This window comes from Taudactylus pleione, unplaced genomic scaffold, assembly GCF_031769625.1.
Source record: "Taudactylus pleione unplaced genomic scaffold, aTauple2 ptg000010l, whole genome shotgun sequence".
Classification (NCBI taxonomy): Eukaryota; Metazoa; Chordata; class Amphibia; order Anura; family Myobatrachidae; genus Taudactylus; species Taudactylus pleione.
Window position 1 is genome coordinate 6129718 of NW_028284413.1, and position 18666 is coordinate 6148383.

The following is an 18666-nucleotide window of genomic DNA, read 5'->3' on the forward strand; positions in this document are numbered from 1 at the left end:
AGATTTAATTTTCATCACTGTGCTACTATGATGTTCTTACTACTTCCAAAAGACACTTACCTGTATAAATAGCTATAGGAGAACTATCCCCTTGTACTCCTCCTCCAACAAGAGCAGAGACTAGGAATGTGCAATAATTCCCAGGAATCAAATTCTCAACTACAGCAGAGGTTTTGGTCACATTTACACAGAATGTTAAATTTTCCAAGATTTTTATATTATAAGAACTTGCATTTACATCAAGATGTTGCCAGCTTAGAGATACAGAGGTTGTGGTGATATACTCTGCTATAAGTTTCTTCACTTTATCAGGTACTATTAGGCAAAAAAACCCAATATATTAAAAGGTGATTTATTTTTTAAAATCAATTATTATGAGACTCAATTCTCAGAAATATTCCACTGCAATGTTTGGCTGCAGACATTACGGTAGAAAATGGTCAGCCAACATTGATAATTATCCAACATAACTCATTGGTTCTATTTGCAACTCCAAAAGTGATTTATGTTGGGTCTTGTTTAGTCGTGAACTCCAAAGTTAGGTATTGTTTTTAGGAAAACTGAACCACATATTTCTAATTTGTGCCCATCACTTATACTTGAATATCCATCCTAAGGTGTACCATTTATAACAAAGAACTTGTAACATTTTTATATAAATATTTGTCTATTGTCACAGTTTCTGAAAAATAACAACAAAAATCTTAACCACTCTAAAAGTCCACATTTTAATGCTCACAATAGTTTATGAGTAATTAAGGACCAGGAGTACTCTAATGATGGAGGTGGGTTCCTTTTGCCCAATCCCTCAGAATAATGAGAGTCTCCCCTATATCATCAGGAGGCATCTAGAACAAAGTTTAGAAAAGGAGATCAATATATTCTTGATCTACAAGAGAAAGAGGGTGCAAACTGTTAGTATGCCTGCCTATACTGTTGTCTGATCCGTGAGCCTGTCATCTAATACTGTCAGTGTTTCTGTGTCTTAGTTCTGCTTGTATATTTTTAAGTCTCTTTATGTCTGTGTGTTCATCTTGTCTGGGTATCCTACAGTCCTATTAGTGTCTTCTGCACAAAAGTCTTTTTATGATACATAGTAGCAGTCCACCTCAAAGCATGGTCATATGTATTATTGCTTGAATTAAATATGTAAATTTAGAGTAACGATTCTAAGGGCTAAAACACACTAGAAATCATGAAACAATGGCATTTTACTTGCTATCCAATCAATGGCAATCACCACATGTTGGATGCAAAAAGAATTCCTTTCTTTTTGGTAAATGTATCTTGTCACATACTTACTAAAAAAGGGAATGTATATAAAACACACATTGTTTAGCATATGCAACTGACTTCATCTCAGGTAATTGTATGTTATATCTGTTTACCTTTTTAATTAACATCTATTAATCTCATTTTTTTTAGACAGGATTGTAAAAATAAGCAACATTTTGGAACTCAACTATACTTTTTACATTATGTATCAAACAATTTACCTAAAAAGTGTCTGTTTTAGGATTATTGCAGCAGTTATTCATTGCATTGTTCCAAAATCAATCACGGAAGAAACCCATGTAGAAATCTTATGTTTACCCTTAAGGACTACACCAACGCCCGTTCTTTTTTACTGGTGCCCCCAGCCATTAACAAGTTTTGTATATGTGATAATATAAGGCCAACACTGTGGGAATTGTCACGTCAATACTTCAAAAAGGCTGAGAAGAGTAATTCCACAGTTAAGATCCAACCTGTAAGTCCACACTTGCAGAACGTTTACTGGTTGTCAGAGCAAAACAAAAAGTGGAATTGGAAGAGAAAAATAAAGCTGGCCAAACATTCTATATGTAATTTGAAGATGCAATATGAAAAAACCCCTTGCAGGTGAACTATAAGAAGGAGACTTTTTTTTTACCACTTCCAAAAAAACACTTATATAATCAGCTACTGGAGAACTATCCACATTTACTACTCCTCCACAAGAGAATATTTGCAGATTTTCACAATGTTACTTAGTGGCCGATTTCATTTTCATCACTGTGCCACTATGATGGTCTTACTACAGTACTTCCAAAAAACACTTACTTGTATAATTAGCTACCGAAGAAATATCCCCTAGTATTCCTTCTCCTACATGAACAGAGACCAGGAATGTGTAATAATTCCCAGGAATCAAATTCTCAACTATAGCAGAGGTTGTGGTCACATTTGCACTGAATGTTGAATCTTCCAAGATTTTTATGTTATAGGAACTTGCATTTCCATCAGGGTGTTGCCAGCGTAGAGATACAGAAGTTGTGGTGATATTCTCTGCTATAAGTTTCTTCACTTTATCAGGTACTATTAGGAAAAAAAGAAGCAATATATTAAAAGGTGATTTATTTTGTAAAATCATTTAGTATGAGACTCAATGTTCCACTGCAATGTTTGGCTGCAGACATCATGATAGAATACGTTTGGCCAAAATTGATAATTGTCCAACATAACTCTATGGAGTGAGATATTGGTAACAAAGTTACTTTGACTATTCTGGCAGATATTTTGTGGTAGAACTGTGCACAGACCACTGTGTTTGGTTTGGCAAAACCTCCCTCAAATGTTATAATTTATTTTTTGGCAAAGCAAATCATAAGGGATAAATTTACCAAAGTGAAAGTTTTTAGAAGTGTGTTTTAAAAGTGATGTTGCCCAAAGCTACCAATCAGATTCTAGCTATTATCTTCTAGTTGGTGCTAGATAAATGTTAAGTAGAATCTGATTGGTTGCTATCGGCAACATCACTTCTAAAACTCACTTCTAAAAACTCTCATTTTAGTAAATTTATCCCTAAGTGTTTTGGTTCTTTTCTGTTTTTGATTTCTGTAAAGTTGTTAAAAAATCTGATATTATGTAATTGGACCTATATACATGCAATCCAAACCCAAGATTAATTTTCTAATCTGAGTTCTAAACATATAGCAAACACTATCCAGGATTTGGTTCTAGTTGCAACTCCAAAAGTGATTCGTGATGGGTCTCGATTAGACGTGGAACCCAAAAGTTAGGGTTTTTTTTAGGAAAACTGAACCACATATTTCTAATTTTTGCCCATTACTTAGACTTGAATATTCATCCTAAAGTATACCATTTATTACAAAGAATTTGCAACATTTTAATATAAAAATGTAGCTATTGTCACAGTTTCTAAAAAAATAACAACAAAAATCTTAACCACTCTAAATGCTCACAACAGTTTAAGAGTAGTTAAGGACCAGGAATATTCTAATGATGGAGGTGGGTTCCTTTTGCCCAATCCCTAAGAATAATGAGAGTCTCTCAAATATCATCAGGAGGCATCTATAACATAGTTTAGAAAATAAGGAGACCAATATATACTTGATCTACAAGAGAAAGAGGGTGCAAACTGTTAGTATGTCTGCCTACACTGTTTCATGATCTGTGAGCCTCTCATCTAGCACTGTCAGTGTGTCTGTGCCTTAGTTCTGTTTGTGTATTTTGAGGTCTGTTTATGTTTGTGTGTTCATCTTGTCTGGGTATCCTACAGACCTGTTAGTGTCTTCTGCACAAAAGACATTTTATGATATATAGTAGCAGTCCACCTCAAAGCATGGTCATATGTAATAATTCTTGAATTTAAATACAGTATGTAAATTTAGAGTAAAGAATCTAAGTGCTCAAATACACTAGAAAACATAAAACATTGGCATTTTACTTGCTATGCAATCAATGGCAATCACCTCATGTTGGATGCAAAACACATTCCTTTCTTTTTGGTAAATATATCTTGTCACATACTAAAAAAGTGAATGTATATAAAACACACATTGTGTAGCATATGCAACTGACTTCATCTCAGGTAAAGTATAGGTTATTGTATTTTATATCTGTTTTACCTTTTTAATTAACATCTATTAATCTCAGTCTTTTTAGACAGGATTGTAAAAATAAGCAACATTTTGGAACTCAACTATACTTTTTACATTATGTATCAAACAATTCACCTAAAAAGTGTCTGTTTTAGGTTTATTGCAACAGTTTTTCATTGCTTTGTTCCAAAATCAATCACGGAATAAACCCATGTAGAAATCTACTGTTTGCCCCTAAGGACTACACTAATGCCCGTTCTTTTTTACTGGTGCCCCCAGCCATTAACAAATTTTGTATATGTGGTAATATAAGGCCAACACTGTGGGAACTTTCACGTCAAAACTTCAAAAAAGCTGAGAAGAGTCATTCCAGGGTTAAAATCTAACCTGTAAGTCCACACTTGCAGAATGTTTACTGGTCGTCAGAGCAAAACAAAAGTGTAATTGGAAGAGAAAAAAAAAGCTGGCCAAACATTCTATATGTTATTAGAAGATGCAATATAAAAAAGCCCCTCATGCAGGTTGAACTATAAGAGACTTTTTTTAAGCACTTCCAAAAAAAACTTATATAATAAGCTACTAGAGAACTATCCACTTTTACTCCTCCTCCACAAGAGAATATTTGCAGATTTTAATAATATTACTTAGTGGGAGATTTCATTTTCATCACTGTGCCACTATGATGTTCTTACTACAGTACTTCCAAAAAACACTTACTTGTATAATTAGCTACCGAAGAACTATCCCCTTGTATTCCTTCTCCTACAAGAACAGAGACCAGGAATGTGTAATAATTCCCAGGAATCAAATTCTCAACTATAGCAGAGGTTGTGGTCACATTTGCACTAAATGTTGAATCTTCCAAGATTTTTATGTTATAGGAACTTGCATTTCCATCAGGGTGTTGCCAGCTTAGAGATATAGAAATTGTGGTGATATTCTCTGCTATAAGTTTCTTCACTTTATCAGGTACTATTAGGAAAAAAAGAAGCAATATATTAAAAGGTGATTTATTTTGTAAAATCATTTAGTATAAGACTCAATGTTCCACTGCAATGTTTGGCTGCAGACATCATGGTAGAATACGGTCGGCCAACATTGATAATTGTCCAACATAACTCTATGGAGTGAGAGGGAAAATGATTGATGTTACTGGTAACAAAGTTACTTTGACTATTCTGGCAGATATTTTGTGGTAGAACTGTGCACAGACCACTGTGTTTGGTTTGGCAAAACCTCCCTCAAATGTTATAATTTTGTTTTTGGCAAAGCAAATCTTAAAGGGTAAATTTACTAAAGTGAAAGTTTTTAGAAGTGTGTTTTAAAAGTGTGTTGCCCAAAGCAACCAATCAGATTCTAGCTATTATCTTCTAGGAGGTGCTAGTTAAAAGTGAAGTAGAAACTGATTGGTTGCTATCGGCAAAATCACTTCTAAAAACTCTCATTTTAGTAAATTTATCCCTAAGTGTTTTGGTTCTTTTCTGTTTTTGATTTCTGTAAAGTTGTTAAAAAATCTGAAATTATGTAATTGGACCTATATACATGCAATCCAAACCCAAGATTAATTTTCTAATCTGAGTTCTAAACATATAGCAAACACTATCCAGGATTTGGTTCTAGTTGCAACTTCAAAAGTGATTAGTGATGGGTCTCGATTAGACGTGGAACCCCAAAGTTAGGGTTTTTTTTAGGAAAACTGAACCACATATTTCTAATTTTTGCCCATTACTTAGACTTGAATATTCATCCTAAAGTATACCATTTATTACAAAGAATTTGTAACATTTTAATATAAAATTTAGCTATTGTCACAGTTTCTAAAAAAATAACAACAAAAATCTTAACCACTCTAAATGCTCACAACAGTTTAAGAGTTCTTAAGGTCTAGGAATATTCTAATGATGGAGGTGGGTTCCTTTTGCCCAATCCCTAAGAATAATTAGAGTCTCTCCTATATCATCAGGAGGCATCTAGAACATAGTTTAGAAATTAAGGAGACCAATATATACTTGATCTACAAGAGAAAGAGGGTGCAAACTGTTAGTATGTCTGCCTACACTGTTTCATGATCTGTGAGCCTCTCATCTAGCACTGTCAGTGTGTCTGTGCCTTAGTTCTGTTTGTGTATTTTGAGGTCTGTTTATGTTTGTGTGTTCATCTTGTCTGGGTATCCTACAGTCCTGTTAGTGTCTACTGCACAAAAGACCTTTTATGATATATAGTAGCAGTCCACCTCAAAGCATGGTCATATGTAATAATTCTTGAATTTAAATACAGTATGTAAATTTAGAGTAAAGAATCTAAGTGCTCAAATACACTAGAAAACATGAAACAATGGCATTTTACTTGCTATCCAATCAATGGCAATCACCTCATGTTGGATGCAAAACACATTCCTTTCTTTTTGGTAAATATATCTTGTCACATACTAAAAAAGTGAATGTATATAAAACACACATTGTGTAGCATATGCAACTGACTTCATTTCAGGAAAAGTATAGGCTATTGTATTTTATATCTGTTTTACCGTTTTAATTAACATCTATTAATCTCATTCTTTTTAGACAGGATTGTAAATATAAGCAACATTTTGGAACTCAACTATACTTTTTACATTATGTATCAAACAATTCACCTAAAAAGTTTCTGTTTTAGGCTTATTGCAGCAGTTTTTCACTGCTTTGTTCCAAAATCAATCACGGAATAAACCCATGTAGAAATCTACTGTTTGCCCCTAACAACTACACTAACGCCCGTTCTTTTTTACTGGTGCCCCCAGCCATTAACAAGTTTTGTATATGTGGTAATATAAGGCCAACACTGTGGGAACTTTCATGTCAATACTTCAAAAAGTCTGAGAAGAGTCATTCCAGGGTTAAAATCTAACCTGTAAGTCCACACTTGCAGGACGATTACTGGTTGTCAGAGCAAAACAAAACATGGAAGAGAAAAAAAAAGCTGGCCAAACATTCTATATGTAATTAGAAGATGCAATATAAAAAATCCCCTCATGCAGGTGAACTATAAGAAGGAGACTTTTTTTTAGCACTTCCAAAAAAATTTATATAATCAGCTACTGGAGAACTATCCACTTTTACTCCTCCTCCACAAGAGAATATTTGCAGATTTTAACAATATTACTTAGTGGGAGATTTCATTTTCATCACTGTGCCACTATGATGTTCTTACTACAGTACTTCCAAAAAACACTTACTTGTATAATTAGCTACCGAAGAACTATCCCCTTGTATTCCTTCTCCTACAAGAACAGAGACCAGGAATGTGTAATAATTCCCAGGAATTAAATTCTCAACTATAGCAGAGGTTGTGGTCACATTTACACTGAATGTTGAATCTTCCACGATTTTTATGTTATAGGAACTTGCATTTCCATCAGGGTGTTGCCAGCTTAGAGATATAGAAATTGTGGTGATATTCTCTGCTATAAGTTTCTTCACTTTATCAGGTACTATTAGGAAAAAAAGAAGCAATATATTAAAAGGTGATTTATTTTGTCAATTAATTTAGTATGAGACTCAATGTTCCACTGCAATGTTTGGCTGCAGACATCATGATAGAATACGGTCGGCCAACATTGATAATTGTCCAACATAACTCTATGGAGTTATAGGGAAAATGATTGATGTTAACTGGTCACAAAGTTACTTTGACTATTCTGGCTGATATTTTGTGGTAGAACTGTGCACAGACCACTGTGTTTGGTTTGGCAAAACCTCCCTCAAATGTTATAATTTATTTTTTGGCAAAGCAAATCTTAAGGGATAAATTTACCAAAGTGAAAGTTTTTAGAAGTGTGTTCTAAAAGTGATGTTGCCCAAAGCAAACATTCAGATTCAAGCTATTATCTTCTAGGTGGTGCTAGTGAAATGTTAAGTAGAATCTGATTGACTGCAATGGGCAACATCAATTCTAAAACTCACTTCTAATAACTCTCATTTTAGTAAATTTAAGCCTAAGTGTTTTGGTTCTTTTCTGATTTGTTTTCTGTAAAGTAGTTAAAAAATCTGAAATTATGTAATTGGACCTATATACATGCAATCCAAACCCAAGATTAATTTTCTAATCTGAGTTCTAAACATATAGCAAACCCTATCCAGGATTTTGTCCTACTTGCAACTCCAAAAGTGATTCGTGTTGGATCTCGATTAGATGTGGAACCAAAAGATAGTTGTTTTTTTAGGGAAACTGAACCACATATTTCTAATTTGTGCCAATCACTTAGACTTGAATATCCATCCTAAAGTGTGCCATTTATTACAAAGAACTTGTAACATTTTATTATAAAAATTTAGCAAATGTCACAGTTTCTAAAAAAATAACAACAAAAATCTTAACCACTCTAAAAGTCCACATTTGAATGCTCACAACATTTTAAGAGTAATTAAGGACCAGGAGAACTCTAATGATGGAGGTGGGTTCCTATTGCCCAATCCATCAGAATAATGAGAGTCTCCCGTATATCATCAGATGGCATCTACAACATAGTTTAGAAAAGAAGGAGACCAATATATAATTGATCTAGTAGAATAAGAGTGTGCAAACTGTTAGTAGGTCTGCCTACACTGTTGCATGATCTGTGAGCCACTCATCTAGCACTGTAAGTGTGTCTGTGTCTTAGTTCTGTTTGTGTATTTTGAGTTCTGTGTATGTCTGTGTGTTCATCTTGTCTGGGTATCCTACAGTCCTGTTAGTGTCTTCTGCACAAAAGTTATTTTATGATACATAGTAGCAGTCCACCTCAAAGCATGGTCATATGTAATATTTCTTGAATTTAAATACAGTATGTAAATTTAGAGTAATGATTCTAAGGGCTCACAAACACTAGAAAACATGAAACAATGGCATTTTAGCTATCCAAACAATAGCTATGACCACATGTTGGATGCAAAACAAATTCCTTTCTTTTTGGTAAATGTATCTTGTCACATACTTACTAAAAAGGGAATGTATATAAAACACACATTGTGTAGCGTATGCAACTGACTTCATCTCAGGTAAAATATAGGTTATTGTATGTTGTATATGTTTTACCTTTAATTAGTATCTATTGATCTCAGTCTTTTTAGATAGGATTTGAAAAATAAGCAACATTTTAGAACTCAACTATACTTTTTACATTTTGCATTAAATAATTTACCGAAAAAGTGTCTGTTTTAGGCTTAGTGCAGCAGCTTTTCATTGCTTTGTTCCAAAATCAATCACGGAAGAAACGCATGTAGAAATCTTATGTTTGCCCCTAAGGACTACACTAACACCTGTTCTTTTTTACTGGTTCTCCCAGCCATTAACAAGTTTTGTATATGTGGTCATATAAGGCCAACAATGTGGGAATTTTCACATCAATACTTCAAAAAGGTTGAGAAGAGTCATTCCATGGTTAAGATCTAACCTGTAAGTCCACACTTGCAGGACGTTTACTGGTTGTCAGAGCAAAACAAAACATGGAAGAGAAAAATAAAGCTAGCCAAACATTGTATATGTAATTAGAATTGCAATATAAAAAAGCCCCTCATGCACGTGAACTATAAGAAGGAGACTTTTTTTTAACATTTCCAATAAACACTTATATAATCAGCTACTGGAGAACTATCCACTTATACTCCTCCTCCACAAGAGAATATTTGCAGATTTTTACAATATTACTTAGTGGGCGATTTCATTTTCATCACTGTGCCACTATGATGTTCTTTCAACAGTACTTCCCTAAAAACACTTACTTGTATAATTAGCTACTGAAGAACTATCCCCTTGTATTCCTTCTCCTACAAGAACAGAGACCAGGAATGTGTAATAATTCCCAGGAATTAAATTCTCAACTGTAGCAGAGGTTGTGGTCACATTTGCACTGAATGTTGAATCTTCCAAGATTTTTATGTTATAGGAACTTGCATTTCCATCAGGGTGTTGCCAGCTTAGAGATACAGAAGTTGTGGTGATGTTCTCTGCTATAAGGTTCTTCACTTTATCAGGTACTATTAGGAAAAAAAGAAGCAATATATTAAAAGGTGATTTATTTTGTAAAATAATTTAGATTGAGACTCAATGTTCCACTGCAATGTTTGGCTGCAGACATCATGATAGAATACGGTCGACCAACATTGATAATTGTCCAACATAACTCTATGGAGTTATAGGGAAAATGATTGATGTTACTGGTCACAAAGTTACTTTGACTATTCTGGCAGACATTTTGTTGTAGAACTGTGCACAAACCACTGTGTTTGGTTTGGCAAAACCTCCCTCAAATGTTATAATTTTGTTTTTGGCAAAGCAAACCTTAAGGGGTAAATTTACTTAAGTGAGAGTTTTTAGAAGTATGTTTTAAAAGTGATGTTGCCCAAAGCAACCAATCAGATTCTAGCTATTATCTTCCAGGAGGTGCTAGTTAAATGATGAGTTGAATCTGATTTGTTGCTATAGGCAACATCACTTCTAAAACTCACTTCTAAATACTCTCACACTAGTAAATTAATCCCCATGTGTTTTGGTTCTTTTCTGCTTTTGATTTCTGTAAAGTTGTTAAAAATCTGAAATTATGTAATTGGAACTATATACATGCAATCCAAACCCAAGGTTAATTTTTTAATCTGAGTTCTAAACATATAGCAATCCCTATCCAGGATTTAGTTCTATTTGCAACTCCAAAACTGATTCGTGTTGGGTCTCGATTAGATGTGGAACCAAAAGTTAGTTGTTTTTTTTAGCGAAACTGAACCACATATTTCTTATTTGTGCCAATCACTTAGACTTGAATATCCATCCGAAAGTGTGTCATTTATTAAAAAGAACTTGTAACATTTTATTATAAAAATTTAGCTAATGTCACAGTTTCTAAAAAAATAACAACAAAAATCTTAACCACTCTAAAAGTCCACATTTGAATGCTCACAACATTTTAAGAGTAATTAAGGACCAGGAGAACTCTAATGATGGAGTTGGGTTCCTATTGCCCAATCCATCAGAATAATGAGAGTCTCCCCTATATCATCAGATGGCATCTACAACATAGTTTAGAAAAGAAGGAGACCAATATATAATTGATCTAGAAGAATAAGAATGTGCAAACTGTTAGTATGTCTGCCTACACTGTTGCATGATCTGTGAGCCACTCATCTAGCACTGTAAGTGTGTCTGTGCCTTAGTTCTGTTTGTGTATTTTGAGTTCTGTGTATGTCTGTGTGTTCATCTTGTCTGGGTATCCTACAGTCCAGTTAGTGTCTTCTGCACAAAAGTTATTTTATGATACATAGTAGCAGTCCACCTCAAAGCATGGTCATATGTAATATTTCTTGAATTTAAATACAGTATGTAAATTTAGAGTAATGATTCTAAGGGCTCAAAAACACTAGAAAACATGAAACAATGGCATTTTACTTGCTATCCAAACAATAGCTATGACCACATGTTGGATGCAAAACAAATTCCTTTCTTTTTGGTAAATGTATCTTGTCACATTCCTACTAAAAAGGGAAAGTATATAAAACACACATTGTGTAGCGCATGCCACTGACTTCATCTCAGGTAAAATATAGGTTATTGTATGTTGTATATGTTCTAACTTTAATTAGTATCTGTTGATCTCAGTCTTTTTAGATAGGATTTGAAAAATAAGCAACATTTTGGATCTCAACTATACTTTTTACATTTTGTATAAAACAATTAACCGAAAAAGTGTCTGTTTAAGGCTTAGTGCAGCAGTTTTTCATTGCTTTGTTCCAAAATCAATCACGGAAGAAACCCATGTAGAAATCTGATGTTTGCCCCTAAGGACTACACTAACACCTGTTCTTTTTTACTGGTTCTCCCAGCCATTAACAAGTTTTGTATATGTGGTCATATAAGGCCAACACTGTGGAAATTTTCACATCAATACTTCAAAAAGGCTGAGAAGAGTCATTCCATGGTTAAGATCTAACCTGTAATTCCACACTTGCAGGACGTTTACTGGTTGTCAGAGCAAAACAAAACATGGAAGAGAAAAATAAAGCGGGCCAATAATTCTATATGTAATTAGAAGTGCAATATAAAAAAGCCCCTCATGCAGGTGAACTATAAGAAGGAGACTTTTTTTACCATTTCCAATAAACACTTATATAATCAGCTACTGGAGAACTATCCACTTATACTCCTCCTCCACAAGAGAATATTTGCAGATTTTAACAATATTACTTAGTGGGCGATTTCATTTTCATCACTGTGCCACTATGATGTTCTTACAACAGTACTTCCCTAAAGACACTTACTTGTATAATTAGCTACTGAAGAACTATCCCCTTGTATTCCTTCTCCTACAAGAACAGAGACCAGGAATGTGTAATAATTCCCAGGAATCAAATTCTCAACTATAGCAGAGGTTGTGGTAACATTTGCACTGAATGTTGAATCTTCCAAGATTTTTATGTTATAGGAACTTGCATTTCCATCAGGGTGTTGCCAGCTTAGAGATACAGAAGTTGTGGTGATGTTCTCTGCTATAAGGTTCTTCACTTTATCAGGTACTATTAGGAAAAAAAGAAGCAATATATTAAAAGGTAATTTATTTTGTAAAATCATTTAGTATGAGACTCAATCTTCCACTGCAATGTTTGGCTGCAGACATCATGATTGAATACGGTCAGCCAACATTGATAATTGTCCAACATAACTCTATGGAGTTATAGGGAAAATGATTGATGTTACTGGTCACAAAGTTACTTTGACTATTCTGACAGATATTTTGTTGTAGAACTGTGCACAAACCACTGTGTTTGGTTTGGCAAAACCTCCCTCAAATGTTATAATTTTATTTTTGGCAAAGCAAACCTTAAGGGGTAAATTTACTTAAGTGAGAGTTTTTAGAAGAATGTTTTAAATGTGATGTTGCCCAAAGCAACCAATCAGATTCTAGCTATTATCTTCCAGGAGGTGCTAGTTAAATGATGAGTAGAATCTGATTTGTTGCTATAGGCAACATCACTTCTAAAACTCACTTCTAAAAACCCTCACTTTAGTAAATTAACCCCCATGTGTTTTGGTTCTTTTCTGCTTTTGATTTCTGTAAAGTTGTTAAAAATCTGAAATTATGTAATTGGAACTATATACATGCAATCCAAACCCAAGGTTACTTTTTTAATCTGAGTTCTAAACATATTGCAATCCCTATCCAGGATTTAGTTCTATTTGCAACTCCAAAAGTGATTCGTGTTGGGTCTCGATTAGATGTGGAACCAAAAGTTAGTTTTATTTTAAGTGAAACTGAACCACATATTTCTAATTTGTGCCAATCACTTAGACTTGAATATCCATCCGAAAGTGTGCCATTTATTAAAAACAACTTGTAACATCTTATTATAAAAATTTAGCTAATGTCACAGTTTCTAAAAAAATAACAACAAAAATCTTAACCACTCTAAAAGTCCACATTTGAATGCTCACAACATTTTAAGAGTAATTAAGGACCAGGAGAACTCTAATGATGGAGGTGGGTTCCTATTGCCCAATCCATCAGAATAATGAGAGTCTCCCCTATATCATCAGATGGCATCTACAACATAGTTTAGAAAAGAAGGAGACCAATATATAATTGATCTAGAAGAATAAGAATGTGCAAACTGTTAGTATGTCTGCCTACACTGTTGCATGATCTGTGAGCCACTCATCTAGCACTGTAAGTGTGTCTGTGCCTTAGTTCTGTTTGTGTATTTTGAGTTCTGTGTATGTCTGTGTGTTCATCTTGTCTGGGTATCCTACAGTCCAGTTAGAGTCTTCTGCACAAAAGTTATTTTATGATACATAGTAGCAGTCCACCTCAAAGCATGGTCATATGTAATATTTCTTGAATTTAAATACAGTATGTAAATTTAGAGTAATGATTCTAAGGGCTCAAAAACACTAGAAAACATGAAACAATGGCATTTTACTTGCTATCCAAACAAGAGCTATGACCACATGTTGGATGCAAAACAAATTCCTTTCTTTTTGGTAAATGTATCTTGTCACATACCTACTAAAAAGGGAATGTATATAAAACACACATTGTGTAGCGTATGCCACTGACTTCATCTCAGGTAAAATATAGGTTATTGTATGTTGTATATGTTCTAACTTTAATTAGTATCTGTTGATCTCAGTCTTTTTTTTGATAGGATTTGAAAAATAAGCAACATTTTGGATCTCAACTATACTTTTTACATTTTGTATAAAACAATTAACCGAAAAAGTGTCTGTTTAAGGCTTAGTGCAGCAGTTTTTCATTGCTTTGTTCCAAAATCAATCACGGAAGAAACCCATGTAGAAATCTGATGTTTGCCCCTAAGGACTACACTAACACCTGTTCTTTTTTACTGGTTCTCCCAGCCATTAACAAGTTTTGTATATGTGGTCATATAAGGCCAACACTGTGGGAATTTTCACATCAATACTTCAAAAAGGCTGAGAAGAGTCATTCCATGGTTAAGATCTAACCTGTAATTCCACACTTGCAGGACGTTTACTGGTTGTCAGAGCAAAACAAAACATGGAAGAGAAAAATAAAGCGGGCCAAAAATTCTATATGTAATTAGAAGTGCAATATAAAAAAGCCCCTCATGCAGGTGAACTATAAGAAGGAGACTTTTTTTACCATTTCCAATAAACACTTATATAATCCGCTACTGGAGAGCTATCCACTTATACTCCTCCTCCACAAGAGAATATTTGCATATTTTAACAATATTACTTAGTGGGCGATTTCATTTTCATCACTGTGCCACTATGATGTTCTTACAACAGTACTTCCCTAAAAACACTTACTTGTATAATTAGCTACTGAAGAACTATCCCCTTGTATTCCTTCTCCTACAAGAACAGAGACCAGGAATGTGTAATAATTCCCAGGAATCAAATTCTCAACTATAGCAGAGGTTGTGGTAACATTTGCACTGAATGTTGAATCTTCCAAGATTTTTATGTTATAGGAACTTGCATTTCCATCAGGGTGTTGCCAGCTTAGAGATACAGAAGTTGTGGTGATGTTCTCTGCTATAAGGTTCTTCACTTTATAAGGTACTATTAGGAAAAAAAGAAGCAATATATTAAAAGGTGATTTATTTTGTAAAATCATTTAGATTGAGACTCAATGTTCCACTGCAATGTTTGGCTGCAGACATCATGATAGAATACGGTCGGCCAACATTGATAATTGTCTAACATAACTCTATGGAGTTATAGGGAAAATGATTGATGTTACTGGTCACAAAGTTACTTTGACTATTCTGGCAGATATTTTGTTGTGGAACTGTGCACAAACCACTGTGTTTGGTTTGGCAAAACCTCCCTCAAATGTTATAATTTTGTTTTTGGCAAAGCAAACCTTAAGGGGTAAATTTACTTAAGTGAGAGTTTTTAGAAGTATGTTTTAAAAGTGATGTTGCCCAAAGCAACCAATCAGATTCTAGCTATTATCTTCCAGGAGGTGCTAGTTAAATGATGAGTTGAATCTGATTTGTTGCTATAGGCAACATCACTTCTAAAACTCACTTCTAAATACTCTCACACTAGTAAATTAATCCCCATGTGTTTTGGTTCTTTTCTGCTTTTGATTTCTGTAAAGTTGTTAAAAATCTGAAATTATGTAATTGGAACTATATACATGCAATCCAAACCCAAGGTTAATTTTTTAATCTGAGTTCTAAACATATAGCAATCCCTATCCAGGATTTAGTTCTATTTGCAACTCCAAAACTGATTCGTGTTGGGTCTCGATTAGATGTGGAACCAAAAATTAGTTGGTTTTTTTAGCGAAACTGAACCACATATTTCTTATTTGTGCCAATCACTTAGACTTGAATATCCATCCGAAAGTGTGCCGTTTATTACAAAGAACTTGTAACATTTTATTATAAAAATTTAGCTAATGTCACAGTTTCTAAAAAAATAACAACAAAAATCTTAACCACTCTAAAAGTCCACATTTGAATGCTCACAACATTTTAAGAGTAATTAAGGACCAGGAGAACTCTAATGATGGGGGTGGGTTCCTATTGCCCAATCCATCAGAATAATGAGAGTCTCCCCTATATCATCAGATGGCATCTACAACATAGTTTAGAAAAGAAGGATACCAATATATAATTGATCTAGAAGAATAAGAGTGTGCAAACTGTTAGTATGTCTGCCTACACTGTTGCATGATCTGTGAGCCACTCATCTAGCACTGTAAGTGTGTCTGTGCCTTAGTTCTGTTTGTGTAATTTGAGTTCTGTGTATGTCTGTGTGTTCATCTTGTCTGGTATCCTACAGTCCTGTTAGTGTCTTCTGCCCAAAAATTATTTTATGATACATAGTAGCAGTCCACCTCAAAGCATGGTCATATGTAATATTTCTTGAATTTAAATACAGTATGTAAATTTAGAGTAATGATTCTAAGGGCTCAAAATCATTAGTAAACATGAAACAATGGCATTTTACTTGCTATCCAAACAATAGCTATGACCACATGTTGGATGCAAAACAAATTCCTTTCTTTTTGGTAAATGTATCTTGTCACATACTTACTAAAAAGGGAATGTATATAAAACACACATTGTGTAGCGTATGCAACTGACTTCATCTCAGGTAAAATATAGGTTATTGTATGTTGTATATGTTTTACCTTTAATTAGTATCTATTGATCTCAGTCTTTTTAGATAGGATTTGAAAAATAAGCAACATTTTGGAACTCAACTATACTTTTTACATTTTGTATAAAACAATTTACCGAAAAAGTGTCTGTTTAAGGCTTATTGCATCAGTTTTTCATTGCTTTGTTCCAAAATCAATCACGGAAGAAACCCATGTAGAAATCTTATGTTTGCCCCTAAGGACTACACTAACACCTGTTCTTTTTTACTGGTTCTCCCAGCCATTAACAAGTTTTGTATATGTGGTCATATAAGGCCAACACTGTGGGAATTTTCACATCAATACTTCAAAAAGGCTGAGAAGAGTCATTCCATGGTTAAGATCTAACCTGTAAGTCCACACTTGCAGGATGTTTACTGGTTGTCAGAGCAAAACAAAACATGGAAGAGAAAAATAAAGCTGGCCAAACATTGTATATGTAATTAGAAGTGCAATATAAAAAAGCCCCTCATGCACGTGAACTATAAGAAGGAGACTTTTTTTAACATTTCCAATAAACACTTATATAATCAGCTACTGGAGAACTATCCACTTATACTCCTCCTCCACAAGAGAATATTTGCAGATTTTTACAATATTACTTAGTGGGCGATTTCATTTTCATCACTGTGCCACTATGATGTTCTTTCAACAGTACTTCCCTAAAAACACTTACTTGTATAATTAGCTACTGAAGAACTATCCCCTTGTATTCCTTCTCCTACAAGAACAGAGACCAGGAATGTGTAATAATTCCCAGGAATCAAATTCTCAACTATAGCAGAGGTTGTGGTAACATTTGCACTGAATGTTGAATCTTCCAAGATTTTTATGTTATAGGAACTTGCATTTCCATCAGGGTGTTGCCAGCTTAGAGATACAGAAGTTGTGGTGATGTTCTCTGCTATAAGGTTCTTCACTTTATCAGGTACTATTAGGAAAAAAAGAAGCAATATATTAAAAGGTGATTTATTTTGTAAAATCATTTAGTATGAGACTCAATCTTCCACTGCAATGTTTGGCTGCAGACATCATGATTGAATACGGTCGGCCAACATTGATAATTGTCCAACATAACTCTATGGAGTTATAGGGAAAATGATTGATGTTACTGGTCACAAAGTTACTTTGACTATTCTGACAGATATTTTGTGGTAGAACTGTGCACAAACCACTGTGTTTGGTTTGGCAAAACCTCCCTCAAATGTTATAATTTTATTTTTGGCAAAGCAAACCTTAAGGGGTAAATTTACTTAAGTGAGAGTTTTTAGAAGTATGTTTTAAAAGTGATGTTGCCCAAAGCAACCAATCAGATTCTAGCTATTATCTTCCAGGAGGTGCTAGTTAAATGATGAGTAGAATCTGATTTGTTGCTATAGGCAACATCACTTCTAAAACTCACTTCTAAAAACCCTCACTTTAGTAAATTAACCCCCATGTGTTTTGGTTCTTTTCTGCTTTTGATTTCTGTAAAGTTGTTAAAAATCTGAAATTATGTAATTGGAACTATATACATGCAATCCAAACCCAAGGTTAATTTTTTAATCTGAGTTCTAAACATATTGCAATCCCTATCCAGGATTTAGTTCTATTTGCAACTCCAAAAGTGATTCGTGTTGGGTCTCGATTAGATGTGGAACCAAAAGTTAGTTTTATTTTAAGTGAAACTGAACCACATATTTCTAATTTGTGCCAATCACTTAGACTTGAATATCCATCCGAAAGTGTGCCATTTATTAAAAACAACTTGTAACATTTTATTATAAAAATTTAGCTAATGTCACAGTTTCTAAAAAAATAACAACAAAAATCTTAACCACTCTAAAAGTCCACATTTGAATGCTCACAACATTTTATGAGTAATTAAGGACCAGGAGAACTCTAATGATGGGGGTGGGTTCCTATTGCCCAATCCATCAGAATAATGAGAGTCTCCCCTATATCATCAGATGGCATCTACAACATAGTTTAGAAAAGAAGGAGACCAATATATAATTGATCTAGAAGAATAAGAATGTGCAAACTGTTAGTATGTCTGCCTACACTGTTGCATGATCTGTGAGCCACTCATCTAGCACTGTAAGTGTGTCTGTGCCTTAGTTCTGTTTTTTGTATTTTGAGTTCTGTGTATGTCTGTGTGTTCATCCTGTCTGGGTATCCTAC

At 34.1% G+C, this 18666-nt stretch overlaps 1 protein-coding gene across 1 annotated transcript in view; it reads right to left on the reverse strand.

Annotated features, from left to right (window-relative positions):
- Window positions 1-18666, reverse strand: part of LOC148542660 (titin-like) — a gene marked incomplete at its 5' end in the record, with an annotated part of 334539 nt that overhangs the window by 116443 nt on the left and 199430 nt on the right. The window contains 4 exons of the mRNA XM_088467589.1: window positions 2083-2337; window positions 4581-4835; window positions 7078-7324; window positions 9624-9842. Of these exons, the coding sequence (XP_088323715.1) occupies window positions 2083-2337; window positions 4581-4835; window positions 7078-7324; window positions 9624-9842 (976 nt within the window). The remainder of the gene's footprint in view (window positions 1-2082; window positions 2338-4580; window positions 4836-7077; window positions 7325-9623; window positions 9843-18666) is intronic.